Source organism: Lytechinus variegatus, chromosome 3 (genome assembly GCF_018143015.1).
Source record: "Lytechinus variegatus isolate NC3 chromosome 3, Lvar_3.0, whole genome shotgun sequence".
Lineage (NCBI taxonomy): Eukaryota > Metazoa > Echinodermata > Echinoidea > Temnopleuroida > Toxopneustidae > Lytechinus > Lytechinus variegatus.
In genome coordinates, this window is record NC_054742.1 from 75039700 (window position 1) to 75053157 (window position 13458).

General features: G+C 36.2%; 1 protein-coding gene across 2 annotated transcripts in view; it reads left to right on the top strand.

Moving 5' to 3' along the window:
- LOC121411931 overlaps positions 1-13212 on the top strand; it is a 69623-nt gene extending 56411 nt beyond the window's left edge. For both annotated transcript variants that reach the window (XM_041604841.1, XM_041604840.1), the window contains exons 10-12: positions 2693-2899; positions 3969-4104; positions 11153-13212. In XM_041604841.1, the coding sequence (XP_041460775.1) occupies positions 2693-2899; positions 3969-4104; positions 11153-11321 (512 nt within the window). In that variant the 3' untranslated portion in view covers positions 11322-13212. The remainder of the gene's footprint in view (positions 1-2692; positions 2900-3968; positions 4105-11152) is intronic.
- Positions 13213-13458: the final 246 nt, after the last annotated feature.

The window sequence follows — 13458 nt, forward strand, 5'->3', positions numbered from 1 at the left end:
AAATGTCCGTCCGTTATAAACAATATGACACATAACTTTGCAAAAATAAGCCATTATCAACCAAACTTGGGTTGAAGATGTACTTAGGAGACCTCCATGTTATGCTGCAGTTGGAGGTCACATGGTAAGGTCAAAAGTCATAGCCAATAATAACACAATTTCTACTGGCTCTGTTGCGGTCCCTTTAAGCCATCTCTCAGATTTTCCTATATTCTGGAGGACAAGGTGTTGTGTTCGGTCAGGGTGCTCAAGTGGTATCTTGAGAACACTTTTTCATCTCATACAAACCATTTTCTGCAGTTTCCCGCAATTCTTTTCCTGTTGGGTCGTTTGGGAGATCCAATCAGCAGGCACAGATGCATTGCTGTCTGATGCGACGCTGAAGACTCTTGATACCAAACGTATCGGCACATCTTACTTAAGATCTCTTTATAATTAATTCTTTTCCTGTACCTCGAAAAGTTATACCTAATATTTGAATGTCTTCTACTACTTTACCAAAAAGGTATTGTAACTTTTTCTTCTGAGATGCGTAACAGCTGTATGAAATTTTTGTCTTTGTTCATTTTCAAACCTGATATTTTTTTCAAAATTTCAAAGATTTTTTTTCTATTTTATCTAGTGATAATGGATCTTTTGCAAAAAGAGTCATGTTGTCTGCATGAAGTATTTATTTAACCTCTGCATCACCAAAGTTAATTCCATGTATGGTGGAGTATTTAGAAATCAAATGAGCCAGGACTTCGATACATAAAATAAATAAATAGGGAGAGAGGAGGTCCCCCTGCCTTACACCTTTTTCACTGCAGAAGTACCCTGTAGATATGCCTCCATTAAAAACACAGCTTGAGGCTTTATTATATAATGTTTAATTCACCTACACCAAGATACTCCAAAACCAAAATGATGTAAAACATTTTGTAAAAATAAATGGGACACAGAGTCGAATGCCTTTCAAAGTCTATTGCCATTAAATAACCCAGAATTTTGTTTCATATAGAAAATCATGTAGTCTATTAACTTATTGCCTCTCCTATATTTCTGTCTTTTATATATCCAACCTGGTCAATGTCAATAATTTCATGCAAAACCTGTTTAATTCTTGGGGGACCTGCATCTTATGCTGCAGTCGGAGGTCACATGGTAAGGTCAAAGGTCATTTTCAGGTCAACGTTAAAGTTTACATGCAAGACTCCTATGACAAGTGTTATGTTCCATCCCAGTCATTTCACAATGAAGTTTCGATACAATTCTGTTGCGTGCCCTCGAAAATCACAATATTTCTGGTTATTTTTATAAGTGGGCGAGACACAAAATCGCTTTTGCCTTGTCTGGAATGAACATGTCATGATTGGTATCAAATAAAAGCTAATTTCAAAGCAAATTTATGAATCAGATGAAGGCATTTAAATGATTTCCAGGCATGGTCTTAAAGGCCCAGGGGAAGCTATGCTTGCACTCATCAAGGGTATAAAAAACCGATTTGAAAAAAAGACTGGTCAATGTTCAATCGCTGGGTCAAATGTATTTAGGTTTTTTTTTTCAAAAGCTTTTTTTTTAAAGACTAGCAAAACATGTTTAGGGTATGTTTTATCCCCCAAGCTTTTTCCTCCTCATTCCTGAAAAGTGTTCAGGCCCGAGACAAAACTTTTTTAGGGGTCATATTCTGGCGACAACTTATTTAGGGGCCCAAATGTGTAAATGAAGCCCGCGAAAAACTTGTGTAGGGGTTATTTGCACACAGAGAAAAACTCATTTAGGGGTATTTGGATTTAATTTGGTCATGCATGTGTACAGCAATACATTAAACTGCCCCCCCCCCTGCTCAAAGGGTCATATTGGATAAACAAAATATTAATACATGTACAACATCACTGGCATAAATCCGGTCCGAGCAGTTGAGGGATGATAGCAGTAATTTACCTCAAAATTTAGGGGGCACTCCATATCAAAGGCTATGTATACAGGGGGGGTATATAACCATGTACATAGTGCTTTTTTCTTTCAGTTAAAGTCCTCACAATTTTTTTTTTCGAAGGCTATATTGTAACAATTGATTTGTTGTAATATAAACTATTGAACTAAACTTAATATCCAAATGCAAGCGAGTAAATTTTCAGAAGTTGGAAGACGTGATGACCAAAATCGTCTTCCATGAGTGTAATTATTGGATAAAAGAATAGATTGAGCGTGGAAGCAACTGTGCAAGGTTTTCTCTTTGCATTATTAGAATGCAAAATTAGGCTAATTTAAGCACTTTGACTGCTTTGAAAGATGAATCCATACATTAAGAGTAGTATAAATTATTTGATGATTAAGAACAATATTTTTTCTTGAAAAGTGGGGGGATGATTGTACATGCCATCCCCCCCCCTTCTGAAAAGTGGGGGTATATCTCCATCCCCAACCCTCATTTATGCCTGTGTACAACATATTTAGCTCAGAACATGTTTAAATCTCATATTTTGTAAACAGCTGGGTTTATTATATGCGCTTTGTATCCACAGTTATAAAGCACTACATCAATCCAGCTAGATTTTGTAATCACATCAGTGTCTTTTTCTAATGATACCAGTTGCACTTTTCATAGTTCTTTTACATGTATAAAGAAAACATTTCCCTCAAATGTGGGTTACAGGATTATATTTGAGGGGTTTATTTAAATCACGATGTTTGATTGATTTGATTACAGAAGCTGAATATGCATTTCAAAAGCGAAAACGTATCATTCCCATCATGATGGAGAAGTACTATCGACCTGATGGATGGTTGGGCCTTATCATTGGTGCAAAGTTCTATATGGATTTCTCCGGGAGATTGGTCATAGAAGAAGAAATGAGCAAGCTACTCAGGGAAGTTCAAATGCATGCTCATGAAGCCAAGCTCACCTACAATGATGGTATGCTGTTTTCCATTGACTTTATTTAATTCCTTCCTTTCCATCTCGCCTTCAAAAGAGAGAGACATTCTCATTAGCACTTTCCAGTCCCCTTCCTCAGACATTTATTCCATGCTGGTCTAGTATAATAAAACAGATTTTTTCCATGCTGGTCTAGTATAATAAAACAGATTTATTCCATGCTGGTCTAGTATAATAAAACAGATTTATTCCATGCTGGTCTAGTATAATAAAACAGATTTATTCCATGCTGGTCTAGTATAATAAAACAGATTTATTCCATGCTGGTCTAGTATAATAAAACAGATTTATTCCATGCTGGTCTAGTATAATAAAACAGATTTATTCCATGCTGGTCTAGTATAATAAAACAGATTTATTCCATGCTGGTCTAGTATAATAAAACAGATTTATTCCATGCTGGTCTAGTATAATAAAACAGATTTATTCCATGCTGGTCTAGTATAATTAAACAGATTTATTCCATGCTTGTCTAGTATAATAAAACAGATTTATTCCATGCTTGTCTAGTATAATAAAACAGATTTATTCCATGCTGGTCTAGTATAATAAAACAGATTTATTCCATGCTTGTCTAGTATCATAAAACAGATTTATTCCATGCTGGTCTAGTATAATAAAACAGATTTATTCCATGCTGTTCTAGTATAATAAAAAAAAAATCTTAGCTGATTTTATTGTTTACAAAATAATTGGATGTTTCTACCTGTGTCCCCCCATTCCTTTCCTTGCATGGACAAGTAGGGAGCACATCAGGGTGCTTCAATCAACAATTGAAATTAATGAACTTGTTTAACATTCATTATCTTGTAAATAGAAAAAAACAAGTCTATCTGCTGAAACTATGCATTGCCTATTCTGGAATTTACCGAGTAATCTCCTCTTTTACCAGGATTATTTGGTATGCTATTTAGCTTTTTCATACAAATTATTGTAATTGAAGCTATTTTGTATTAAATGTGTGACACCATTAACAGTTATTTTCACCTTGGTGCCCCTTTGTGATTTTACCATCACCTTAAATAAACATCTGTGTTTTGAATCTTAGATACTGATGAGGGGGATTTGGCTGGTGTTAGTATATCATTTCCTCTTGATAGTGCAGGAATATCACTAAAAATGGAAAGCATGAATTGGTCTGCAGCTCGAGTGCAGGATTGGCTGGCAGAAAATGAATTGGACCAGTAAGTATTCCACTACTATTACTGCAACTATGCCTACTACTACTACTACTTCTGCTAATGCTGCTGCTGCTACTACTACTACTAATACTACAGCTATGCCTACTACTACTACTACTACTACTACTACTACTACTACTACTACTACTACTACTACTACTACTACTGCTGCTACTACTACTTCTGCTAATGCTGCTGCTGCTACTACTACTATTATAGAATGGATGAGAAAATCCCTGCAATCTGATTGGTTGAGAGCTATGCAAGAATTTTTACTGGGCTGCACGAACGATATCCCGATAATCAAAACTATATCCACTGTAAACAAGCTATCGCCCGAAAAGGTCATTGTGATGTCATCGCGCATGTACTGTTATGCTTGTTTACGTCAAAATTTTGAATTTTCGATCAAGGCAGGATGAATCAAATAAAGGATGCAAAATGATCTGTAAGTACAAATACGGTACCGTAATTGTCATTGGGATTAAAACTGCCCGCATACTTGTTAGTTGAGAAGTCCAGACATACGATCTAATGTTAGATCTACTGCCCTGGGCTGGCTGTGCACAGGCACAGCCAAATCTCCACTGCACTGCAGACCCAGGCAGCTGCAAGCGCTGGCCCCTTGCGCGGGCCGGGCATACATTACACACACAGCTATTGGAGGTCGGAGGCTGCCTCAAGATCTTGTCAATGCAAAGCTGCATTTGGTATTTTGGGTGTAACAATGCCTTTGTGCCAACATATTATCCAGTTAAGCCCATATTTATGTTGTCCAGGGTTATCAAAGTGTCTGCATTACATATTGGAATTTTCATGCATCCGGTAAATAAATCATGCGTCCGGTAAAAAAAATCATGCGTCCGGTAAATTTTTTCATGCGTCCGGTAAATTGAATTTACCGGACGCATGAAATTATCATGCATCCATTAAATCATTAATTTTTGTACTTTATTCAATAAATTTTTTCCATTCTATAAAACAGATGATGCATGGGTTTCTTTCGTGGGTCAGTGGAACTGTGTGCACGCGGTAACTTTGGCATTATGGTCTAAACCCACTCGGCTGCGCCTCGTGGGTTAAACCATGCCAAAGTTACCTTGTGCACACAGTTCCTACTGACCCACTCTAACCCATGCATCATTTGTATACTAATACTACAGCTATGCCTACTATTATTACTACTACTACTACTACTTCTGCTAATGCTGCTGCTGCTACTATTACTACTTATACTACAACTATGCCTACTACTACTACTGCTTCTGCTAATGCTGCTTCTGCTACTAATACTACAACTATGACTACTACTACTACTTTTACTGCTACTAATACTTCTGCATGTTGGTGATATATGTTGAAATGGCAAAACTTTGATAGTTAAGAGATCTAGGGGGTGTTTCACAAAGATGTAAGTATGACTTAGAGTCGCCCTTAAATTTCTAGTTGCGCGCAGTATTAAAGGCATAACAGCATTGGTCAGATCATTCCAAGAGTACGCGCACTACTGCGTATTGATCAATAAGATTGCGCGTTGCATATCATGTACGCGTCGACATTTAAGTGCGACCTAAGTCATACTTAAATCTTTGTGAAACACCCCCCTAGTTCATGAAATGTAGACGTAAGAGTCATTGAGTTTCCTTGAACATTTGCTTGAATTTTAGGTCACATAATCAAGACCAGAGGTCATTAAAGGACAAGTACACCCCAACAAAAACTTGATTTAAATAAAAAGAGAAAAATTCAACAGCACAACGCTGAAAATTTCATCAAAATCGGATGTAAAATAAGAAAGTTAAGACATTTAAAGTTTTGCTTCATTTCACAAAATATTTAAATGCACATCTTGGTCGGTATGCAAATGAGGGAACTGATGACATCACTCACTCACTGTTTCTTTTGTATTTTATTATATGAAATATGAAATATTTGTATTTTCTCATCATTTTCATTTTTCCCTGAACAGGTGGAATTCCATTATTTTAATATTTTGTGGTTCAGGCAAGGAGGTCCTAATTGTCAAATTCGTAAATATTGTATAATTCAAACAATAAAAAACAAAAGAAATAGTGAGTGACATCATCGACTCTCTCATTTGGATGTAAGTCACTCGTTCATATAACTATTTTGTGAAAAATAAGCGAAACTTTGAAATATCATCACTTTCTTATTTTACATTCGATTTTGATGAAATTTTCAGCATTGTGCTTGTCTGATTTTTCTCTATTGATTCAAATCAACATTTTTCTGAGGTGGACTTGACCTTTAAGGGTCACTGAACATGAAGATTTTGTTATCATATGGATGGTGTTTTTGGTAAATGATTATTGTTTTTATATGCCTGTCCTAGACGAGACGTATTATGGTATCCTTTAGTTTAACTTAACCTAGGCTCATATAATTTGGTGTAAATGATACTAGCATGGATCCAAGGAAGCCTACTGATTTTAACCCTAAACAGGCTGGGGGGGGGGGTTGAATCAAACCCCCCTCAACATTTTCTGCGATCATTCCGCCGCGTGAAATTTTTTGACCAAGCCACTCACAGAGTTTATACTTTTAAGTCTCACGCATTTTTTGAGACCAAATTTGCAATGCCCGGGTACACAGTTCCAAAATTACGCAACATTTCGTAAGTACATGTCAGACCAATAATTGTTCCAAAACGTGATTTTGTGTACAAAGTCAATGCAGATTGAGTTTTCTCATCTTATATTATTCATAAAGATATGATTATTTTACTTTAAACAGCTGAAATCAATTGATTTTAGCATGATTATGCTAAAAAAAAAGGTTGTGCAATAAATCTGGAGAAAAAACAAAGAAAAACAAAGGAATACATAAGAAATTCATAAAACAATAAAATACATTGATTTCCAAACCGAAGTTTTTCCAATTGCGATGTTAAGAATGCTACAAAGAATACTTTTACCCAATATTGGCATTCTAGGAGCTTTATTTAGTGAATTAGAGCAAAAAGTTATATCGTCATTTGCTAAAATTGATCTGTACCAATGTTAAAATGTGGAAAAATCTTCAGGATATTACCAATGTTTAATTTTACAGGAATTTTTCTAAGTGTAAATTTTTTTTGATATGCACTGTATAATGAAATATGTCATTTTTATGCCATTTAGATAACAAATACTGTATTTTGAATTAAAAAAAACACCGGCCCTAATGAGCCCTAATTCTGTAGTCTAGTAGACAGCCCTACAAGCCATGCACATGACCTGGAAAAGTTGTCAAGTATGTATTTTGGGATGATTTGTGTTCTAGATGGGTTTTGAAGTAAAGGCATGGTCACTCCGCCCGAGCGTTGTTGGATCGGTCATGGAGCGGAGAGAAAAAATCATCACCGCTCGCTAATGTTCACCATTTTCGATTTCGATTGTTAATGTTTTTTTGTTTTTTTAAATATTTTTTTCCCTGATTTTGAGAGCAAAATTTGGCCCTCTTTTCCTACCGCTCCATGACCGATCCAACAACGCTCAGGCGGTGTGACCATGCCTTAGGCCTTAGATGTAGCTTGGTTGCCACTTAGGCAACTGTGAGCAATATTTAATTTACTATCAACTGGGATAAGTCCATTTAATTTCACTTGCACAGAAAACAAAGCCCACAAATTTTTGCATTCGCCTGCCACCAAGTACGGTTCAGATAAGTGAGATGGGATGCCTATTGCTCCCCCCCCCCTCCCCCGTAGCTTCAACATCATCAAATCTTAACTGAAGGTGAAGTTTTTGAAGTGACGGCATAACTTAGAAAATATACAGACCTAGTTCATGAAACTTGGAAATAAGGTTAGACAAGTATTACTGAACACTCTGCCTTAGTTTCAGATCTCATGATCAAGGTCATTTAGGAAATTTTAGGGTCAATGAACTTAGACCATGTTAAGAACCCTTTGCACTATTTGAATAAGAGTAGGAGGAAACCCTGGTGTAGTGGTCACTGGTATACAACAATAGCTACTACTGTAACAACAACAAATACAGCTGCCAATTCTGCAGCTGCTACTTATACTACTACCACCACATTGATAATAATAACAATACTCATATGTGCTTATATACATGTAGTGCATATCACTGCCAAATGTGTTCCTATGTGCTTTTGAAGAAGACAGAAAAAGCAAGAAAAAGGGAGAGCATTGTTGACAGTCATGGCACTAACTCATTCACAATTCTTTTTGAATAAATATGTTTTCAAGGTGGATTTAAACTTTGGTGTAAAGAGTTCTTTACATGTGAAGGGATAGTATGACCATGGATCATTCTGTATGGGTTCCATCATGTCTTCTTACTTTTGTTATACTGTGTAATATGTATCTTGTTTGATTGGTTAAAATAAACTTGAACACTAGGACAATGCAAATGATCCTTCTGAGCCAATCTAAGAATGCAAGATGGTACATACTTCACTAAACATTCAATAAGATATTTTGGAGCCACTAATAATTTGAGACACTAATAACTTAGAAGTAAACATTAGATGCGACTTGATTGGGAGCCAAATTAAATGTTCATCAATGCAGTGTTATAGGTTGTATTTTAGGTGTGCATATAAGTACGTAGATATATCACATTGTTCAGTTATGTATTTGATATCTAATAAAGAGATTAAATGAGAACAAAGTTTGAAATTTAATATTTATTTTATGAGTAATTCGGAGGGAGAGATTACAGGAGATCCCGCCCGCACATACACAGTCATCATTCAAAGCATCAAATATGACTCCTGATAAAACAGCAAGAAAGATTAAACTAAGATGAGAACAAGTTAGAACTAATTTCACCCTTGAGTAATGGGAGGGAGTGGGGGTCTGTAATCTCTCCCTCCAAATTACTCATAAAATGATATTAAATTTCAAACTTTGTTCTCATTTAATCTTTCTATTTTATTTCGTAATTCTTCTGGAGAAAGTACAGGAGATTTCAAAGCTCAGGAGGCATATTTGATACCAAAATTATACCAAGTCACAACCAGGTGTGAACACAACATAACCATAATTAGGCCTACTATCATTGTAAAAAAGACTCAGCCTCAGAAGGAATATTAATTATCTTGATAATGGCTGACCTATGCCTGGGGAGTAACTGGCTACCTGACTGGTTCTGAAAAGCCTGGTTCTCCAGTGCTTTAGTCAAAAGAGATTCTAATTTTAAAGAGGAATCCAGCCTAGGTCATAAAATGTTTTGTTGGGAAGGAGAACATAAATTAAACAGAATGATGAAAGTTTGAAAGAAATCGGACAAGCAATAAGAAAGTTAGAGCTGCTTTAAAATTGAGATCACTAACTATGCAGATTTCAAATTGGCAACTGGGTAAGTAAATTATGACAAGGGGCAATAGGTGGTTTCAGACCGCCTCGAAGTTCGCCAGTTCCAGGTATTCTCTGATCGGGAAATTTACCCCGATCAGAAAATACCAGGTATTTTGGTAATGTGAAAGCAAACTACGCGTAATCTCCCCGAAAGAAAATACCCGCTAAATAGTAGGTACTTGGCGAAATTACGAGAACTTTCGTGGGGATTTTTCCAAGGTCGCAGGTATTTTGGCGATGTGAAAGCAAATTACGGGAACTTTTATCCCAGCGTGTCGTTGGGCGCGGCGGCGTGGGTGGCTGCTGGGCTAGAGATTTTGAATCTCCCGCCTTGCCTGCTTATCAGACCTCACTGCGCATGCTCGTAACTTCGGGAACTTATTCCGAAGGATGTGTTTCGGGGCGGTGTGAATGCAGGAATAATTAACGGGTATTTTTTAGCCTTAAAAAGTTCTCGTAATTTAACGGGAATTCTTGTGATCGAGGCGGTTTGAAACCGCCTATTGACAACTTTCCCATAAGCCATGTACTTTATTATCAGGGATTTGTGGTTTTCTCCTAAGTACCAATTCCCTTGGGCAGTAATCTAAATATAACCCAGTTAGTATATTGGTTTATGTCCTCATGAAAGAGAAATATCATTTGAAATAAAACTTTTGAGAAAAATGACATTTAGCCATAATGTGTATTGGAGTCCATGGAAGAGTAGTCCTTGCCTTACATCACTATGACATCACATATGCGGTCAATTTGAAGTCTCCATGGGTACAACTTTTACAACTTTTAATAATTCATAACTTTCTTTTTTGTTTGTCCAATATTGTTCAAACTTTCACCTATCACCTTGTCTCATTTTTCTTTTCCTTACAAAAACAAGTTTTTATTTGGGTTGAATTCCCTTTAATTCTAAGTCTCTCCTCAAACTCGAGAGTTTGAAGTTGAGGGGGAAGGTTTATTCATTTTGGGCTTGGTTTTTTATGGTGTCATATCGGTTCCTATGCCCGAAGAGCCCAACAGAGATTTAGTATCTCCTTTATCTGTATGTTTTTTGACAATTTTATTGGGCTTGGCTTTCAATAGTGCCACATTGGAAACCTATGCCCGAAAAGCCAACCAGAGATTTAATCATATCTCCTTTATCTGTATGTTTTTTGACAATTTTATTGGGCTTGGCTTTCAATAGTGCCACATTGGAAACCTATGCCCGAAAAGCCAACCAGAGATTTAATCATATCTCCTTTATCATGAAGTTTGTCTAAAACTGTATTCGAAAAATTCGAAGACGTAGACTGTTGATGTGAAGCTGGTTGCTGGCTCGCGGAACGGGTCCTGCGCACGGCTTCGCCGGTGTCTGGCCCGGTGGAGAACCGCACTCCGCTGCGACAGAGTTGCTGGCGGGCTGGTATCCACATTCAAGAGATCACGATTCATAATCGTATTTTTGTCAGGAAGTACTCCAACTGGAACCCAATGTCAATGTCAGAAGGAGGTTGTTATAGAAAAGGGGTCTAATGCATAAATTCCAGCAACCTACTCGAAGAAGGGGAAGAAAAAACAAATTTTATCTTAACCCAAACGGCGGAAAATGACTGCCAAATCAATGCTGCGAACGTAATGACTGCGCATGCGTGGGCGGGATCTCCTGTAATTTCTCCAGGAGAATTACGAAATAAAATATGTCATTAGGCTATGCCTTAATTGCATTTGTTTTTTTTTATTCAGTTTGCAACTGGTGATGGCTGAATATGATGGGAAACTCCTCAATCAACTCTACAAAATGAGAACAGATGCTCCGGATTTTTTCTATGCAAGCATTAAAGAAGACTTCAACCTAAAAAGGTTAATTGACATCTTAAGATTTACGCAAGCTCTTGATTCACTTCTCAAATAATTAGTTCTGTTTTTTTTTTTTTGTTAAGCAAAGGCTGCCCTATAAAGTAACCTTGAAGAAAGATTTGGTCTCAATTGCTTTTCTCAAAGTTAAGCTCATTTCAGTATTTTTTGTCTTGATGGTATAAACACAGAGTCTCCTCAAAGTCTAACAAAGAGTGATAAATATTTAGGCTTGGGAAATCTTTATTGTATTTCTGAAATGCTCATTTTGTCCTGGTCTAAGCCTATGTGTCACTCCAATTCTACTGTGTACGCTATATATTTTATAAACATAATATTTTGTTTAAGGCAAGACTAGAAATTTATGAGAGCATAATTTTGTGATTTTCATTTTGATTCACTTACCATACACTTAAAATTGTCTTGACAGCCATCTGTCTTTGGTGGCAAATTGTCTACCATTTTAGAGGAATATGTGTTTAACAAGTTATGGATAAAGGTCACCTGTCTTCACTTAGGTGGCCTTAAAAGACGCCTTCTATGTAAATACAGCGCCACCACAAAATATTTTGTTATACAGTACATCAGATGTATTTTTAAGGGCAATATAATGGCTTGGCATACTAATTATCTTTCATATGGCAATATGAATGTTATTTCAAAGAGTTTTGTCCATGTTCCATGCCTTACCAATGATTTTTTAGTAAAGGTCATACCTTGAACATGTCTAGAGACTTTAGTACAGGCTCATGTGCTACCCTACTATGACATGAGGAAACAAAAGTGTACTTTATTGTAAAAGAGCAAAACATCTCTGTGATTTATTTAGACACCCATGCATTGACACAATGGTTAAAGCCTATCTTTAGTCTTGGTAATTCCCCCCCCCCCCCTTGTATTCCATTCCATTTCATTACAAGATCATATTAATGAATGTGAGAAATTTACCAATTTTACATCAAAATTTAATTTGGTGCCCCTAAAACTCCAGAATATCTCTGTTTTGTCTTGTTTGTACAAAACACCTTCTCAAGCATAGAATGGTCTGAAAATTTCAGGATAAAATCTTTGTCAGGAGCTAAATATGTGAAGGAAGAGCTCTAATGGTTATTTTTATTTAAAATAAAAACACTACCGGGAGAAGGCACTAGATTGAAAGTTAAATGCTGACTGCCAGATAAATGCCATATATATTTCAATTCTAATGGGTAAAATATGATTTTATAATAGTATTATGTTTGATGATACTCCAGTGCAGTTAACATTACTGACCACTTAACAAAGCTTCAAATGAGATTTAACAAACCATATAGATCTCATAGCTGAACTAATGTTTTCTATGAAATTTTGTTAGGAAACAGTTTTAAATTTCTAGAACATAAAGGCATTAAAACCTAATTCTGGTTCATATGCCCCTTGTTTCATTAGGTCATAGTAGTGCAATATAAATTTTAGGTTTGCTTTATTATATCCATAGTTTGGATTTGCCTGGAAGTCTGGAACAAAAGGCTGTCCCTGGCATAGCACAAAAATCCTTAGGCAATATGTATGAAAAAGCCATTCGTTGATCGTGACAGAAAATGAAAATTTGTTAGCGGTATATGCCAAAAGAATACATGTGTTGCTAATGAACTGTCATACATATGTCATATTACACCTTTGAAATTATATCCATTATCAATATTATTACTTTCAATTTTTTTGAGAGAAAATTAAATTTTGTGGAATTGATATCACACAACATATGGAAGAGCAGCTCTTTTGTGATGCTTGAAATCAATATTTAACCCTATCTAGGCCAGGGTATTTGGGGAGTTCCTATGGCCGGGGGGGGGGGGGGGTGCCTCCGCACGGTCGCGGCGAAAATTGGAACGCTGGTTGCCTGGGACATAATCTACAAGATTGTATAGTAATTTATTTCATGCGAATCGCTATTAAGTGATTATGCTAATTTATGCGTAATTAGTATGCAAAATCATACTTTTTCCTCTAACTCCCTAAATAAAGCTCCAAATGTACTAATTTTTGGTATAGAAACTCTTTGTGGTGTCCGTAGCAAGTGTATATGAAAAAATTTGTGATATCAAATCATTTTCTTATGTATTATATTGTTTTTTTGCAATTTCTTATGTATTTCTTTGTTTTTTGACCTTTTTGTTTTTCATTGTTTTTTCAATGAAATTTGTTGGGGACTC